General features: G+C 46.8%; 1 protein-coding gene across 1 annotated transcript in view; it reads right to left on the bottom strand.

Moving 5' to 3' along the window:
- Cdcp1 (CUB domain containing protein 1) overlaps positions 1-18,072 on the bottom strand; it is a 41,526-nt gene extending 23,454 nt beyond the window's left edge. The window contains exon 1 of the mRNA XM_057767605.1: positions 17,914-18,072. Within this exon, the coding sequence (XP_057623588.1) occupies positions 17,914-17,995 (82 nt within the window). The 5' untranslated portion in view covers positions 17,996-18,072. The remainder of the gene's footprint in view (positions 1-17,913) is intronic.
- Positions 18,073-18,999: the final 927 nt, after the last annotated feature.

Raw genomic sequence — 18,999 nt, forward strand, 5'->3', positions numbered from 1 at the left:
CATGGGAACAGTACTGCTTGCATAAAATAAATCAGGAGCTCATTTGGTCACAGATACTTGGAATCTGAGAACACTTTGTTTACATGGCTTTTTCCTTGCACCCACTCAACTATTTATCATACCTTGAAATTGGAAAAACCAACCCTGGGAAGTGAAACCTCAGCCTTTCCCGCCCACTCCTCTGTTGCGCCTGGCACACCAGAGCCCTTGACGGAAGTACCGCAGTTTGGAGGAAAAGGAGGAAAATTTTCTTCTTCTGCGTTTCTTTCATCTCTGTAAGGATTTTATACTTCACTGGTGGAAAGTTCAGGTTTGTGACCCTAGCTAGTCCAGAGAAATACAGAAGACACTCCCAATACTGGTGCAATTTTGAGGTCTTCTGGGCTGAAAGAAATCCAAGTCAACCTTCTTGGGAATAGGTGTGGGCTCTGGGGAAGCTTCTGAGGCCCCAGATCAGCTCCTGAGTCACAGTTCCTTAGCTCCCTGCTGCCCTAGTTCTCCTTATTAGGAGATCTTCACTCAGTCCACCTTGCCTGTGCCTCTCAGGTGGGAATTCCTGATGTTCCTACTCATTGCTCATTATTCACACACCACAGGATACTTCACGATTATTCTCCCCCCCCCCCCCCCCCCCCGCTGTCTTGTTTCATTTCAATTCTCTACGATGGGGATTTAAACGCTAAGGTGCCATTTCCTCCCATATCTGTCAGACAGTTTCTAAGACTGACAGACACACACAATTTAAACACTTTCAGATGTGTCAGAACTCGTTGCCTTCATGCTTGGTGTGGTTTCCTCTGGGGCTTGGCTCACATTCACTTTCTCTCTCCAATCACAATGCACTGGGCAGCGCCCAGCCAGGGACAAGGCTAAGCCTGGGCACCCCCAGGCCTGGAGCTCTGGAGGAATACCCAGAATATCAAGGGAGACAGACATGGCGTGTTACATGTGAATCAGCACGGGTGATCAGTCACGGCTTGTGTGGGAGTCGCCAGTACATGAGAGGGTGATGCGGATGGATGTCGCCCTGGAAACGCCACTCTCTCTAGACAGAAGATCCTACTCTGTGGAGCAACCTCTTCACTCAACGGGTTCACCAGCTAGTGTTTCCTGCTTCCATGCCTCAGGTCCAAGTTTCTTGGTTGAGTACCAGGTATGTGAGTGATGTGCTTCTAGGACTGGGTGTGCGAAACACACCTCAATAGCTGGTAGCTTGCTCAGAGGATGAGAGGCTCACACTAGGAGGGCCCAGGGGGGTGGCACCACAAAGGAACACTCTTTACCACTCTTTACACCTCATCAGTGACTTCTCCTACCTTCATCCCCTGCACCGAGGGATGATTCAGTGTGATCTTAGCTATCAGATCTCATTGGAGTCCGTAAGCTGAGGCTACCAAGAAAGTTCAAAATGCTCTGAAGATACTGGGGGTTAGCCACCAGTTATTGTCGGTGGAGTGCATGGTGCTGGCCATGGAGTTTGGGTTTCACTCGTTGGGACCAGAATGTCTTCCCAGCTGTGTGTTGGGGTGAAGAGATTTAGAATTGGGTTGCTCTACTGTCTGTCTGCTGTGTCTGCTTGGGCAAACTGCTTAGGGATAAAAAGGGAACCGTTTTGAGGTCTGAATGAGTTAGGTATTCATAAAGCACTTAGGAGTGAATCAGTGTTACCATGTTTACAAGGGAGCCTTTCACCGCCAGTGTGGGTGAGGGGTACTAGGGAGTGGTGTCCAGTATAGTCCAGTATAATCCATCACCACAAGTTTGCCTGAGCCCAGAGCCCAGAATCCTGGCTAGTGGGGGCTGCTGGAGGCCAGAATAGCACCTTCGGGCCAAGTGCAAGCCAAGCCTCACATTCTGCCAGCCTTCCTGCTCTCCACTGGCTGTAAAGGCTTTCTCATACCTGTTGACTCACGTGACTCCAGTACCCCTTAGGACTCTGAGACATGACCTCACTTCCCAATTGTGTTGAGCTCTGGAGTCAGTGGACTGGCCTACCTACCCTACTCAAGAACCACAGATGGGATGCCCTCTGCATGCTGCCAAGCTACCCAGCAAAGGGGTGCTGCTGGCATCATTGGGAAGCCAAGAGCTGGGGTTACCACCAACACGACACATTCTAAGAGGACCTGCTCTGCGAGGGAGTGACTGGTCAGTCTCCAGCCTGAGGACTGAGGCTCAGACAAGTCAAGGAAGTCACCCAGGTCTCTTCTCTATGACTAAGAAGAGGCAAGGCCAGGTCAGTGCCAGAAAGGTCAGATACGGGAGCCCAGGGCATGCTGGGAGTACTTGCGGGTCTAATTCTGCACTAGGGATTCCATCACACAGCCAGGAACTTTCTGATGAGAACAGTTTGTTCTCACTAACATGGTAAATCAAGGCAGCATGAAACACTTCTGAGGATAGGAAAATATCCCCAGTCCCCAGTCAATAGTTTCTCTTTCTCTTCTTGTTTTTAAGATGGTGATAAACATTCAGTCCAGCCTCTGATGTGGCCTGGCAGGAAATGCTTCTTCCAAGATCAGAGACCCCCCATCTATCTTGGGTATTTGGACTATGAAGCCACTTTGGGTGGGGTCCAGCCGGACCTGACAAACCATACTAATCACTCTGCCCTGGTCCCTCATCTTATTCCCAGGGGCCGCCTGGGGAGAGCAGGTCAAACCTCTCATTCTCCTTAAAAGTCCAGATGGAATCAAGCACACCGGGTGGAGAAGAAGGGATAACTTAAGTTTTTAAAAAAAATTGATAATAGGATCAGGAACATGGGGACCTCAGGTTAAACGACTACGTCAAGTCATCTCAGCATCCAAGAATCACATTCGACAACCTCGGGGCTTAAGGGACACGATGTGCCTAAAGAGACCCACAGTTCTTCCCTATCTTCTCAGAACACAGACTCACAGCTGTCTCTAAAATAGCCTACTATCTCCATAACCCTCAGAGCAACAATAGGGGATAAAAAGATAAAGTTCTGGAAGTGGTGTTAAGATCCCATTGTGTAAGCCCACTCAATCCAGCTCAGAGAGACAGCTAATGAAGACTGTCAGGGGCTTCTACGTATTCCTGTCTTCATTCCTGAACTCTTAGCAAAGGAAATGATACTCAATGATGTAAATTATCTAACCTTACAAAGCTAATTCATCTCCCAAAGTGGCGACAGGTTTGTGTGGAGTCCTCCGGACCCTTCTGTAGTATTTATTGCCAAGGACACAGGACACATACTATGGTGACTGAATGGTATCCTATGACAAGGACTGAATGAGTCTGCGACAAATGGACACACAGCTCAGACAAGACATCACCAAGACTCCAGATGGAATCAAACCACATCGGGTGGAGAAGAGAGATCAAAGAGGATAGCTGAAGTTAAAAAACCATGTGATAAAAGGACCAGCAACATGGGGACTACAGTTTAAACAACAAGCAGCTCGGTTTCTGACGTAATTCGTGATGACAGGCTTCAATGTTACAGGGCAACTTCAAGACATTGCAACATTCCAAGAAATGTTAGAAAGATTTATTCTGTCACACCTCAAAAGCGTGGGTCATCAAAGTCACCGAAAACCACAACATCAAGCAGACTAAGACAACTTATCAGTTGTTTGATACACAGGGATGGTGTGTCAAACACGTCTGAACTGTGCCGTGCACTGTGAATATGTTGTTCTCATGGTTGATAATAAGAGCTGAATTGGTCCTGTGGTCAGGCAGAACATAGCTGGGTGGGGAAATCAAATGGAGATACAGAGAGGAGAAGGACGTGCCAGGCAGATGCCTGAGGGACAAGATTTATTAGAGCACAGATAAAGCCATGAGACATGTGACAAAACACAGATCAATAGAAAAGGATTAATTTAAAAGTAAGAGCTAGTTAGTAACAAGTCTGAGCTGTTTGGCCAGGCATTTTGTAACTAGTATTAGGCCTCTAAGTAATTATTTAAAAGCAAATGTGGGATGGGGCAGGACAGAGAAACCTCCGTTTACAGAAGAACCCTTTCCCCACCTGCTTAGGTGTTTAGAGGCTTCCGGTTTCATGTTCCCCTTCCTTTTCTCCATATATATATGTGTGTGTATATATACATATATATGTGTGTGCATATATATATATATATATTTGAAACAAAGTCTTGTGATCAACCTAAGCTGACCCTGAACTTGGTCTACTTTATATGTGGCTGGACTTTGGGCCGCCAGACCTAACAGAAGATAAGTCTTTTAAACACTAAAACACTTTAGGACTACCGATGATCAATAACAGAGCTATTCTACAGTTAGTCTCAGGGTCTTACCAGTGGTTTCCTATAGGCCGCAGAGAGCAGAATACCTTGTCTTCCTCTTCTGTTTTATATATGTGCATGTATGTGTGTGTGCTTGTATATGTGTGTGTGTATGAGCAAGTATGTGCGTGTGTAGGTATGTGTATATGAGTACAGGTGTTTGAGGAGTCCAGAAGATATTTGTCCCCTGGAGATAGTTATGGGCAGTTGTAAGCTGCCTGCTGTGGGTGCTGGGAATTGAACTCAGGTCACCTAAAAGAGCAGTACAAGCTTTTAACCGCTGCGCCAACTCTCCACCTGATAACGGTTACTCTTAAACACATATCTTTTACTGTACTCACCACACCGGGCAGAGTCGCAAGGGCCAATACAAAAGGCACAGAAGGGAAGAGATATACTTGAACAGACAGGGCATACTCTATCAGGTAATTTGCAAGCCTGACTTTTTTTCTAAAACACATCAATAGTCCCTAACCACACCCCATCCCCCACCCCCCACCACCAATTTATGTATTTGTGCCCATCTGGATGATGAACTGTGGGAGGCAAGAGGCCAGAGCACACAGAGAACCTCTAGTCTGTAGGCTGAATAGGCCTTGTTACCAAAATGACCTGGGGCTGGGCTAGATCTTTTCAAGACATTCCTAGTAAGATCAAACTCACTGAATTGGCTTAGTGCTACGCCTTATAAAAGCAGATAAAAGCTAAAACCAAAACCAAATGATATTCATCAAGTTGTTCTTTAGAGTAAATTGCTCCAGGTCTGGCCATCCTTTCTCAGTTCCTAGTAATGTAATACTCTATCCTTTATACACAAGCAAATTGTTTTTTGCTTATTAGTTCATGTTTTGAGACAGGGTCTTTGTTGTCCAGGCTGTCCTTGACTCTGGATCCTCCTTTCTGCCTCAAGAGGGCTGGAATTATAGGCATTGCACCACCATATTACTGGGCGCCACAACCAAATTTTATGTATGTATATGTATGCATGCATGTATGTATTTAGGTTTTTCGAGACAGGGTTTCTCTGCATAAACAGTCTTGGAATTTATTTTGTAGATCAGGCTGACCTCAAACCCACAGAGATCTGCCTGCTTCTGCCTCCTGAATGTTACTGGGATTAAAGGCATGCACCACCACTGCCTGGCTTGTTTTGTTTTTTTGAGACAAGGTCTAGCCCTGGCTGACCTGTAACTCGATGGGTAGACTAAGCTGGCTCTGAACTCACAGAGACCCGTCTGCCTCTGCCTCTACCTACATTCTACAAACAAATTCTTTTTTTTTTTTTTTTTTGTTTTTGGTTTTTCGAGACAGGGTTTCTCTGTGGTTTTGGAGCCTGTCCTGGAACTAACTCTTATAGACCAGGCTGGTCTCGAACTCACAGAGATCCGCCTGCCTCTGCCTCCCGAGTGCTGGGATTAAAGGCGTGCGCCACCACCGCCCGGCTAATTCTTTTTTTTTTAAATATTTATTTATTATGGATACAATACTCTGTTTGTATATATGCCTGAAGGTTAGAAGAGGACACCAGACCTGATTACAGATGGTTGTGAGCCACCATGTGGTTGCTGGGAATTGAACTCAGGTCCTTTGGAAGAGCAGGCAATGCTCTTAACCACTGAGCCATCTCTCCAGCCCCTACAAACAAATTCTTGCAGAAAGCAATCTCAGACTTTTTTGAAGATAAGGCTATATACTTCAGAAATTCATTTTAATGTGACAAAGCTACTTACTGCTACTGACCCTCAGTTTTGAATTTTTTTAAATTTAAGAATATTTTAGCTAGATGTGGTGTCTCACACCTGTAATCCCAGCACTTGGAAAATGGAGACAGGAGTTCAAGGCCAGCCTTGGCTATGGTTAAGTTTGATACCAGCCTTGGCTACTTAGCTACATGAGACCCCATCTCAATTTTGTTTTTGTTGTATTAGAGGTGAAACCCTGGTAATAAAAGACCAATCAGTGGTTGCTAAACAGAAACTGTCTATAAAGGGGTCAGGAAGAACTTTGTGGGGGGAGGTTTTCAATATAACACACACTGAGCAGGACCTGGACAAACAAAGCATTGACAATGGCGAATTTTATGGCTTGGTTTCTCAGTAGAGTTAAAACAACAACAACAACAACAACAACAAAAATCTTTTACATTTAGAAAAATAAAACGTAAAGCGTAAGTGGGAGGATCGACCACCAAACATCTCTCATGCTTGTATCTGCTTCTTGTCCCAGAGGCAACCATGGGAGCCGGGCGTGATCTTACTGAGCTCATCTGCAGCTATGATTGCACACCTATCCCCCCTCCGTTTGTTTTTTGCTGCCAGAGGCTGCATGTCACAGCTCTTTTTGGAGCTTTGTTTCCTGCCTGGGCATCGCTCCACAGCATTTACACAGTGGCACCCCATTCTTTCTAAGGCTGCCTAGCACTGCATCGGGTTTAGCACAGCAGAATCTTGCTGTAGAGATTGGCATGGGTATGGATCTTGGTCTATTGATACAAAGTTAAGGCCAATTTTGTTATACTGTGTATATGTATTTCTGATCTTGATTAAGGTATTGTGTTTGTGCAGCTCATTTAAAAATGTAATGTATAATTAAGAAAGATAGGTTAATAGATAATCATCTATAATAGTCAAGCTTGTAGTCATGTTAGTTAGATTTTCTAGATGTACAGAGATGTATTTCAGATGGATAGGGATTCTTCAAACCTTTCAAAGACTACAGAATATGGCATTTAAAATGTTTTAAGAAGTTAGGACTTTTCATGACAGAGACACGTCTGCTCCTGGCAGCACCAATTACCTTAAGAGAAAGATGGACATCGAAGAGGCTCCTTATGGAGTTGGTTAGCCATTTGGGCAAGAAACTGCTCTTGCCTGGACTGCTTGATGAACTGGACATGCAGGACCCATAGAGAAATGACTGCTAAACTTGCCTAAAGGTGAGATGATCCTTTGGGGTTCCTGCTTCATGAAAGAGTCTGTTAGACATTCTATAGGATACAAAAGAAAGTGACTGACAGACTGCCAATATAGGCGAACCTCTCTTTAAAATTTCCTGCTTCATGGAAAAGTCTCCTGGATACTATAGGCCTGTAGGCTGAAGATGGATGCCCCAACAGTACAGAAGAACTTTGGGTGACTGTTCAGGCAGCAAGATGACACCATCAATTCTAGAGTTTGGGAAGTTGCTTACAATGCATTTCCTGTTTACTTAGGTAATATTATATCCTTCTGTAGTCTTTGATGGAGTTGAAGAGTAGATAGTAATAATATAGTTTTCCTTACTTATGATAAGAGATAAAGTAGATATAAATATTGTAACTGTAATTCTTGTTTGATACCTGTTTTGTTATATGTAATTTTACTATGTTAAAGTTAAAAACTAAAAGCTTCCTTTTTTATTTAAACAGAAAGGGGGAGGTGATGTGGGGTTCCCCTCTGTATGCTGTGATTACCATTAATGAATAAAGAAACTGCTTTGGACCTATAGCAGGGCAGAACTCAGCTAGGCAGGGAAAACTAAACTGAATGTTGGGAGAAAGGAGATGGAGTCAGGGAGACTCATGTAACCCCACTGGAGACTGACAGCTGAACTTTAGCCAGTAAGCCACAGCCATGTAGCCATACACAGATTACTAGAAATGGGTTAAATTAATATGTAAGAGTTAGCTAATAAGAAGCTAGAGCTAATGGGCCAAGCAGTGATTTAATTAATACAGTTTCTGTATTGTTATTTTGGTTCTGGGCAGCCAGGACAAACAAGCAGCCCCCTCTTACAGAATCCAACTATTTCCCTTCAAATAATGGACCTGGAGGTTGTTTCTAATCTCCAGGCACTGGGCAAGGATAAGATGCTTACTTAGAGTTGGAAGGTTCCAATGGGACACATTTCCCCAGTTTCCCTGGCTCATTGCAGGAAGGAACTGCAATAGAGCAGAGACCTGAGTCTAGAAGATGTTATTCAAGACTCAGCTAAAGGGGCTGGGGATGTAGATCAGTTGGGAGAGGGCTGACCTAACACTCACGAAGCCAAGCATTCAGTCTCCAGAACTGCACAAAGTACCTGTCTGCCATCTTAGCATCTGGGAGGCAGAGGCAGGAGGACCCAAAATTCAAGGTCATTTTCGGCTACAAAAAGGATTTGAGACCAATTTCAACTAGAAGAGACCCTACCCTGAATAAACAACTTCCTGTTGGTATTCAGTCACCTGTACTGGCCTGTCCTTGGGGTTCTGACAGGATATGTCCTCAGCTATAGCCACTAAGAGCACCTCCTGTGCACACTAAGTTCCCTTTTAAAAGGACCCTGACCACCTCCTCTCTCTCTCTCTCTCTCTCTCTCTCTCTCTCTCTGCCGGTTTCTGTCTCTTCCCCCTCTCCCCTCTGCCTGTTTATCTGTCCCCCCCCATGCTGCTCCTGTCCCCAGAGGCCGGCCTCCCTCCCCTCTCTTCCTCTCCACATGAAATGTGAACTCTGTCTCAGGGCATCTTTCTCTCTCATGCTGCTGGATATTTTTTGTTTGTTTTTGTTTTGTTTTTTAAATCACAACACTTCCACTCCTTGATAGCATAAAGATACCACAAAAATCAAAGCTTGGAACCCAGGTCTTCAGGCATGCTAGGCAAGGGGCTCTGCCTCTGAGTTACATTGCTAGCCCCTGTGCTGACTTCTGCAAGATGGCCCAAGTACTGCTTACTATATAAATCGTGTCGTCTTGTTCTGAGAAGATAAGGGCTTGCTCCTGAAATTTCACCCAAAGGCCGAAGAGTCTGATAAGACTGTCAGCAGTCCAGGCTGGTTCTGGACTAACACCCATCTCTCAGCAGGGAGGGATTAAAGGCCAGGACTCCAAGGGACAGCCAGCTCTGGTTTCTCCCGCAGCTTGCTCAGTCCAGTTTGGGTCTGTAGCACTTGGTCATATGGATGGGGAGCTGCAGTCCCAGGAGACTGAGTGTGCTGACTGAGCCAAACAGAACCTGCCTGGTCAGTTCCCTGGCTAACAGGAAATTCATGTGTGAGTAGACACTAACAGTGTTTACGAATCTGTTCTGAATGTCACGGGAAACAACTTAGAACTTCTAATTGAATAGGTTCACTTCTAGGAATTTCCCCCAGGAGCCCTCCCCTCATTCATGCCCAAAGTGAGTTCCAGGGGGCCTGAGGCCCATGCTGCAGTACTGAATCTCACAAGCTGAACTGATGAGGTCACCATTTGGAGCAATGGAGGGATCTGCTCTAGGTCAGCAGGGCAGTGTGAGTGTTTCACACACACCCTCCCAATGGGACCTTGGCCGGCTTCCAGGTATTGCTATTCCTATGCTGTACCTCAGGTCAGTCTAAGGTTAGGCTGTCTGTCCCGCTGGCCTAGTTGATAAGTACTGGTGTTACGATTTGAACCCCGTTGCTCAGTTACTATGTAGATGAGACCTTCTGTCCCGGAGTGAAGACCCAGAAACCTTACTAGGCTCCAGAAACTCTGGCAGCCACAACGTTCACAAGCCCTCACCCCAAGGTTGTAAAGCAGTAAACATTGCTTGGAGAAGCTCTTCAGTGTCCCTGGGATTGTAGAGAGCTCCATGGAAACAGCTTTCATGAATCATTTCCCATGCTGGGGTGGGCTTCCCAGTGAAGCACCTGCCTGAGTCTTTATGCTCCTCTAAGTAACCCCAATAAACTAATTGGCTCCCTAAGTTAGACTTGAGCGGAATCAATTCTGCTCTCCATGGTCCAGTTGACAGGTCAGTTGCCTCAGGCTGAACCTCCCACGATAGCCTCTGTGGCCAAGAGTCTCCAGCAGGACAGACTTCCAGCATGCACAGAGACTACTACTGAAGAGCAGCTCTCCACTCTGACTGTTAGACCAATTTGCCCAGAGTCAGGATTTTCCCTGCTCCATAGGCCCAAAGTCCAGGGGCCCATCTCCTGGCCTGTGCATGCCATGGTGGCTTGGGGCCAAGTGTGTGTAAGCTATTCTGGAACCTGTTGAGATGGATTAGGGCGTTCATGGCTAGACCTATCCTCTCCTGTTCACAGCCCCCCAAAAGGAGCACATGGTGCCAAGAGTCAGAGGTACTCTCCCAGTCCCAGGGTTTTATGACATGGTAGATGGCTAGGCAGTGGACAGGTCCTTCCTGATGCTTGAAGCGGATGAACACAGAAGCCATATGCCGAAGATGGGAGAAGAGGCCTGGGTCCCCTTATCCCTGCCTAGAGGACAGCCTCCATTTTGCATTTTCTGTGAGCAAGAAAGAAATATTCATGTCTGGTGAAATAGCTCAGAAGGTAAAATGCTGGCCTTGTATGCATGAGGATCTGGGTTTCATTCTCCAGAACTCACATAAAGAAAAAGAAAGAGAAAAATAAAAAAAAGTCAGGCATGGTGGCACATGCTTGTAATCCCAGCATTGGGGAGGCGGAGATGGGTGTAGATTCCTGGGACTTGCTGGCTAGCCAACCTTGCCTACTTGGTGAGTTCCAGGTCAGTAAGAGACCCTGTCTCAAAAAACAAGGTGAATGACTCCTAAGGAATGACACCTGCTGACTCTGACCTCCACACATATGCACAAATATAAACTGGACCTGCAGAAACATACAGACCCCCATTCCCAAAGAAAGAAATACGCGAGCCAGGATGTGTACTTGGCGTTGTGAGCTTTAGCTGAAAGTTAACCGAGCATGGATGGAAATTCTAAGCCACGAGAGCCCCAGGCCTGAGCACAACCTCCCGATACATAATGATATCCTGAAACAGTCCAGAAAGATGAAGGACACACAAAGTGTGGCCATGAAGGACAATAAATCACCCAGGAGGAGCTAGGGAACTGAGAGAGTGAAGACCAGGTTCAAGCGCTCTTTATAGACACTTGTTAGGGGGATAAGAAGAGGCCGGCTCATAGGGGCACCAGTTCATGGTATGACAAAAGAAGCGTATCAGAGAGCAAACAGCCAGGGTTGGGGGAGAAGGACCGTGACGTTATGAATGAGAAACGCCCCTCACAGGCTCATGTATTTAAGCACTTGGTCCACAGCTGAAGGTGCTGTTGGGAGAGTTTATGGAACCTTTAGGAGGTGGAGCCTTGATGGAGGAAGTACCTCACTTGGGGGCAGGATTTGAGGATTTATATCCTGGACCCACTCCCTGTTCTCTGTCCCTCTGGTTCCTAGGTGTGGATGAAAATGTGATCAGTCCGCTTTCTGCTCCTGACATCATGCTTTCCCTGCCTGTTGCCATGCCTATAATGAGGTTGAGCCCTTCCGCCCCGTATCTTGCACTGCGGTCACATCACTTAGTGGGATACGTTATGGAAAATGTGACACTGGTCATTTCGCTGTGGTGCAAACATCACTGAATATACTAACACAAACCTAGAAGTATAGAACCACGGCTAGACCTGGTTCTTGATGAAGTCACGGGACACGACGTCAGGAGTAACTGACAGTTATATATCGTGGTTATAACGTGGAATATCGCTGTGCCGGAAAATAAAACGCTACTCAATTAACAACAGATGTATAATTAGCACACAAGTTCTTGCCTCTTTGTTTACCACTGTATTCATCTTCGAGGTCACCCATGCTATATACTTATACACGGCATGTAAGTTAAATTTACCAAGTTAGCACAAACATGAGTGACAGATACCTGGCACCCTATGTGGACACAGCTGTGATATCACCATGTAATAGGCAACTTGGCTTGAGACAGGGTTCTTAACCCAGTCTCCTGCCTCTACCTTCTGAGTGACAGTAGCAACTTCATCTGCACTGTGATCTCAGCAGGTGGCTACTGTTTACATGGATTGTGAGCGAACCAACCCTGTTTCTAAACAGCTTTAAAATTCTTAAATATTTTAAATAGGTGGTGCACGCCTTTAATCCCAGCACTCGGGAGGCAGAGGCAGGCGGATCTCTGTGAGTTCGAGGCCAGCCTGGTCTACAAGAGCTAGTTCCAGGACAGGAACCAAAGCTATGGAGAAACCCTGTCTCGAAAAATCCAAAAAAGAAAAAAAATTCTTAAATACGAACAACAAAAAAAGGAACAGTCCCTCCTCCCACCCAGACACAACTGAGTACTGCGTCATACATCTCAGGACGCAGATTAGAAAGATCTCTGCAAATTTGAGGCCAGCCTGGGCGACGTAAGAGTTCCAGGCCATCCAGGCAAACATAGTGAGATCCTGTCTCAAAAAAATCCATCACCAATAACACAATACACACAATGCCCATTGGTGGGAGACTAGAAGTCTGTACACCAGGAGAGACGGGGAAGTTGCATATTTCCATCACAGTGGCTCTGTTTCAGGCTAACCCTTCAACCCAGTGTTTCTGAAGCCCCAGTAGCAACATGGAGCACCATGGTTCTTAAAGCGATGGAATAAATTGTACACTGTCTCAAGAAAACCACCGGGAGATGTTCCTGCTTCCAGAACTTTCCTGACATGCTTTGAGACTCAGTGGGATTTAGGAAAGGAGTTTTGCTGGGAAAGGAAAGATGAGGGTGACTCACAAATCAGTCACCTCTGCTTATCATGGCAGTGCACACCTGCAACTGTACTTGGGAGATCATGGCACACACCTTTCATCTCAGCACTCAGGAGGCAGAGGCAGATGGATCTCTGTGAGTCTGAGGCCAGCCTGGTCTAGTGAGTTCTAGGATAGCTAGAGCTACACACAGAGACTTTGTATGAAAAAAACAAGATAAAATTCAATGAAAATAAAAATAAAAAATTCTTAACAAGAGAGGGAGAGAGAGAGAGAGAGAGAGAGAGAGAGAGAGAGAGAGAGAGAGAGAGAGAGAGCACATTCCTAGGACAAATGCAAACATAGTACGAAGTCCTATGTGGGGTTTTTTTGTTGTTGTTTTAAATCAAGGGTAGTTTCTAGGATGCAGACAATACCTCAAAGCTGACCAAAAGTACCGAGATTCACCTCAGCGTCCCTGTAACCCAGCCAGGTTACCTCAGGCAAGTTACTTCAGCTCTCTGTACCTGCCTTCTTGTTTGGGAACACGAAGGCCCACCCGTGCCTCTCTGCCTATACTTTCTCAGGAGAAAAAGAGCCTCATTTTCAATTGTTCAAACACTATGACTTCTATTTCCTCCATCAAAGTTGCTGACCAATGTCTGTTCTGGAAACATACATTTGTAGCTCCAAACAACACTTAAAAAGATGTGCTGAGAGTCTCTGCTTGTGTTCCGTGTACCAGGAACCGAGGAGGTTAGAAGCCGGTAGAGACCCTGGGGTGTTCACAGAGGGAGGTGAAGTGGGTAACCCTATGCCAAGAAACCATCTGTGATAAACTGCATGTATGGCCTGGTAGTCTTCAGTCACTGCTGTATGGACTTCATATTTAATAACGTTAGTTTCTGTTTGTTTGTTTGTTTGGTTGGTTGGTTTTTGGGTTTTGCTTTTTCGAGACAGGGATTTTCTGTAGCTTTGGAGCCTGTCCTGGAACTCACTCTGTAGACCAGGCTGGCCTCGAACTCACAGAGATCCGCCTGCCTCTGCCTTCTGAGTGCTGGGATTAAAGACGTGTGCCACCATTGCTTGGTGATATAGCACTGGTTTTTAAATTACATGTGTAATTAAAAACATTTGTGTTTCACTACACATTTGGAACCTGCTGGGGGTTCTGCGTGACTGAACAACAAGTTAATAACTGCACCCACCATGAAGTAATGATTTAAGGCATCTCGATGATTGACTTTCAGGATAGATATTAAACAGAGATACCAAACACAAAGTACTACAGCAGCTTTCAGAGAAAATCTTTATATGCTTTGGCTGCTGGGAGGAGCGGCAGTAGCCAGTAATTCTAGAAATTACAAACAAGGGATCTGTTTCACAAAGGTGGGGCCTCAGAGCAATGCTGATAATTAAAGCTTACTTAAAAAACCCCAACAAAATACAAACATAAGGCTGTGAAGGGATGGGGTGGAACTGGGCTCCTCTGGTCAGGCTGTCTAGAGGGTTTGTAGTCTCTCAGAAGAAGGTGACGGGCTAATTACAAGGTTGTGGTGAGTGGCTTGAAATAATTTGATTGCGGGATAATTTTTACAGTTTGGAGTAACAATTAAAAGGTGTGAACTTTTCTTAATTAACAAAGCTGAGGGCTTCAGCTACAAGTCCCCCGCCCCCAACAGGGGTCTGGCTACTCTCTACTATCTCACACAGTGAGCTCACCCTTCCTTACCATCCCCATTAGCACTGTTGGGTAGAAAAGAGTTGAGGTTTGTGCCATAAGCGAGTGTGTGTGTGTGTGTGTGTGTGTGTAAGTCAGAGGACAACTTGGGGAGTAGCCTCTTTATTACTATGTGGGTCCTGGGGACTGAACTCAAGTTGTCAGGCTTGATGGCAAATACCTTATTTATTAGCCCACTGAGCCACTTTTCCTGCCCTGTGCTATGTAATTCTTAACAGCTGTCTACTACATAGACCTATCAGAATGAAAACTGTTGTGCGTATGTTCACTCATGTAGCCCAGTAGAACCTGGGACTTGCTATACATGATGACCTCGAACTTCTGACCCTCTTACCTCTGTCTCCCATCTCCCGAGTGCTGGGATTACACTTGTGCAGACCGTGCCTTATTTATGTTGTGCTGAGGTTTAAACCCAGGGCTTTGACCATCCAGCAGGGACAGCAACAATGCACACCTTTGATCCCAGTGCTCAGGGGGCAGAGGCAGGTGGGTCTCTGTGAGCTAATTCTAGGACAGCCAAAGCTACACAAAGCAACCCTGTCTCAAAAAAAACAAACAAAAACCAAACAAAAACAAAACAGGGCTTTCTACAGGCCAGGCAACAGCTACCTTCCCCAGTTCTAAAAAATGATTTAAGTATCACAATTATTCTAGAGTGGAACAAAACATTATCTGTGAGCAAAGGTGACTGTGAGGAAAGCCCGTGAAGAACACGAAATCCTGACCGTCGCCTGTGACTCACCCCGGGACTATTTGTGGGTGTGGGGGAGGGCCCTGGAACTCCACCTCCTACTAACTAGTGACACCTCCAGACAACAGCTAGTGTCCTCATTTGAATTTGTGTCTTCTACAGTTTTGGAAGGAAAATAGCAGCAATCCATGGTGACTGACATGGACTCTGGTATCTGGGAGCTCTTGGGAGCAAGCAGCATGGTGTTTTAAAAGGTTTTCATTCTGATCCAACCAGTGCTCTCCTCCTGGTCAGGAAGGAGCTGGTAGGAGACCGAGTGTGCCTCCTCCGATGCCAAGCTTGCCTTTACCCTTCTCCACGCTTACTCCCACTCTCTGTTGAGAGGTCAGGGATGTGTCACCAGTCACTGTGTCAGCTCCTCAGAGGCCTCCACCAGTTAAGATGGAGCCTGACTTCAGGAAAACCATGCACCGCTGAGTCAACCTGTTATATGACTTCATGGGGCCCTGCTCCTGAGGTCACAGAGGAAGAAAGTGAATTGGGTAAAATTCCTGGTATTTACACAACGCAGGTTCCCCAGACTTTCCGGGAAGGAAGGACTTGAGTGGAGCTTCTGGGAACTAAAGGACAGCCTCCTCGAGTCTGTCAGACGCATGACGTGCAAAGTGGGGACTTTGAAGACCCACATGTATGCTGATGATCGGGCAGACTGGCAGGCTCATCTGACCTCCTAACTGTTGAGTGTCAGAATGTTGCAGATTGAGCTAAAGTGATCTTGGACAATCTTTAGTTCCTCCAACGGCCATTTATCACCACTCACCTATCACCACTCACCGTGGCATATGAACTAACATCTTTCTTACTGTCAGGTAAAAACTCTTTGATTATATTAACTTAGGAGATCATTAACTTCTGTGATCCCAACAGCCGAGAATGTCACTGGACATCTGAGACCAAGCCCAGGGGTTCACCACTTGAAGTAGCCCACCTACTGATGTCCCCACCAATGTATTTAGATGATGCCTTGATTTGTAACTTCCTTTTGTTCTGTGACCATGAAAGTTCATGCAACCTCTTCCAGAATCCGTGTTCCCAGGCTATGTAGGACCATTCCTATGGGTCTAAGAATAGAACTGTCTACTTCCACGTGGTGTAGACAGACAGAAGCCAGTGCAGAGCAGACTGCAGATCTTGTATTTGGTGATGACCAGGCTTACACCACGTTCTTACTGGAGAAGTTTTCAACTATTATCATAGAAAGTCAGAAACATCTCAAGACAATCCATAGTGTCACCTCTCTCCAACAGAGCTGACACACACCACCCCACCCCTCTCTCATGCACACATATCTTCCCTCCCTATTTTTTTTTATTCTAAAACATATTTTTAAGACAAAATTTCATACAGCCCAGGTCTGCCAAGCACTTACTGTGTAGCTGAGGGTGACCTTGAATTCCTGATTCTCCGCCTCCACCTCCAGAATGCTAGGATCACAAGTCTGAGCCACCATGCTCAGTTTATAAAGCACGGGGAATTGAACCGGGGGCCCTGTACATGCTAGCGAAGCGTTCTACATGCTGGACTACACACTCTGCCCCTTTAACTGACTGAAAATTTGGTCCTAAGAAAGCCCAGTAGCTGTCCACATCTGTAATGAATTCTAGCAGTCTGGAGGCAGAGGCATGAAACTCGGTGATTTCAAGGCCAGCTTGGGCTACACAGGGAGACCCTGTCTCAGAAAAACACAAACCAAACTCTAGCAACAACAAAGTAATACCATAATGTGTGTGTGTGTGTGTGTGTGTGTGTGTGATTTCAAATGAGGTCTTAAATTTTTCTATCTGCTATGCAGTAATGTGTCACCTAATGTTGGAAAAAGAAACCAGGAAGTTTCCCTGAGGTTTATGCCCAAGTTCGCCCCACCATTTCAGTTTTATTTTTTAATTTATGCTAATTTATTTACCTGTCAAACACAAAAACCTCCTTGGGCTTTGCGAAAGCTATCAGATCTTAATCGCGGTTTGCACAGCACTTTTTTTTTTTTTTTTTTTTAAACAAAACAACCCTGTACGAGTCTGAGAAGGAGCCTCACACCAAGTTCTTGCTTAAACGAACCTAGTTGTTCGCTGTATTCTTCTCCCAGGGCCCACAGTTCCGGTTCTTTCCTGGAGCAAATCTCCGGATCAGGGCAGTCCCTGCTCCCAACCTACTCGATAATTCACAGGCTCAATGGAACAACTGTCCAGCCTTCCGCCAAGGGAGGGGGCGGGGCACCCGTGGGGCTCCACAGCTGGACGCCCACAGCTGTCCACTCGGCCCATTTGTCCACTTAGAGCTGTCCTTTCGAGTTAATGCGCCTGGACCTCAGGAGAATGGGGCGCGTGGACAGGTAATGAGGTACCCAGTGGCACATCAAACCATGGCCTTCTTGCAATTCTCTGGCCCAGGTAGAGGGTGACCCGAAGAGGAAAGCTCCATGCCCTAATGGGTATCTCTCCAAGAGTCTCAGCAAAGTTCCCAGGGCACAACGTGTCACCTTAAGTGCATCCCCCCTAAGTCCTGCTCCCCGCGCGTATTCGCTTCTGGCCAGCGCAGAGCTCACCCAGGCTCAGGACTCTCCCACGTGCCGCGGCCTGCGCGCAGGGCCAGCGTCCCAGGCCCGTCGCGCCACCAAAGCTCTCCGACCGTGCCACCGGGTGGGATCGCGTGCGCCACGTCCAGGCGCTTTCCTGGCCACAGCTTGCTTACCTGTCCCGTGTAGCAGGTGCATTGCACCCAGCAGCAGGGTGCCCAGCAGTACGACTGAGAACCCGCAGGCCGAGCGGGCCATGGCTCTGGAGGCGCCTCGGCCTCCGCAGAGTGCGACCGAGGCCTGTGTCTGCGCCCAGGCACCGAAACGCAGCTGCGCCCCGCCCTGCCCAGCCGCTCACCTGCACGCAGGACCCCGCCCCACCGGCTCAGCAGGAGCCTGGGTGACCCGGGTTTCCTCTCTGGCCTCCTCCCCTTCCTGCTTCTGCTCGGGTACTACCCTCCCAAGCCCGGTAGCCTTCAGGCAGATTTGTCTCCGCCTCTCAGGCTTCGATTCCTTTCTCAAAGTCCAAAGGACCTTGGTGACAGCCAGCTTCTCCTCCCTTCGCCGCCGTCCGGAGTGCCTGTTTAGAAGGGAGACCTTCCTTTGGTGCTGCGTGCACAGTACTTTTGGGCTGTGAAGATTCAGACCAGAAGTTGGTTAGTCCAACCGGTGTTCCTGGCATCCAGTTCCTTTTCAGATGCAGCTGGGCCACCTATTTCTGGTTTCAGAGGTCCTGTGGGGTCTCATTCGGTCCTCTAGGCCAGTGGTTCTCAACCTTCCTAATAGCTGCAACTCTTTAGTACCGTTCCTCACATCGTGGTGACCCTCAGCCAAAAAATTATTTTTGCTGCTACCTCATAACTAATTTTACTACTGTTAGGAATCATAATGCAGATATCTGTGTTTTTTCGATAGTCTTAGACAACCGCTATGAAAATGTCGTTAGACCCCCCCAAAATGGGTCTAACAATTTGAGAACCATTGCTCTAGGCCATATCACGAAGGATCACAGAGTGATGGCAGATGCTTCGGGCGCTCTTGGCTGGCAGGCCAGGAGTCAGCCCAAAGGACTCCATGGCCCTATGGGTCCACGTGCCCATGGACCAGGGTCACTCAGACCTCTCAAGGAACCTAGGACAGGAACAGAAAAGCCTCAGCATCTGTCCAGGTGTGATCCCCACCTTCTCTTTAGCTCCTGGAGAAGCTGAGCCTGTCATAACTCCCCAGCCTTGGCTGGTGGGCAACAGAAATGAGCAGTTGCT

The sequence above is a fragment of the Chionomys nivalis genome, chromosome 4, assembly GCF_950005125.1.
Source record: "Chionomys nivalis chromosome 4, mChiNiv1.1, whole genome shotgun sequence".
Taxonomy (NCBI): domain Eukaryota; kingdom Metazoa; phylum Chordata; class Mammalia; order Rodentia; family Cricetidae; genus Chionomys; species Chionomys nivalis.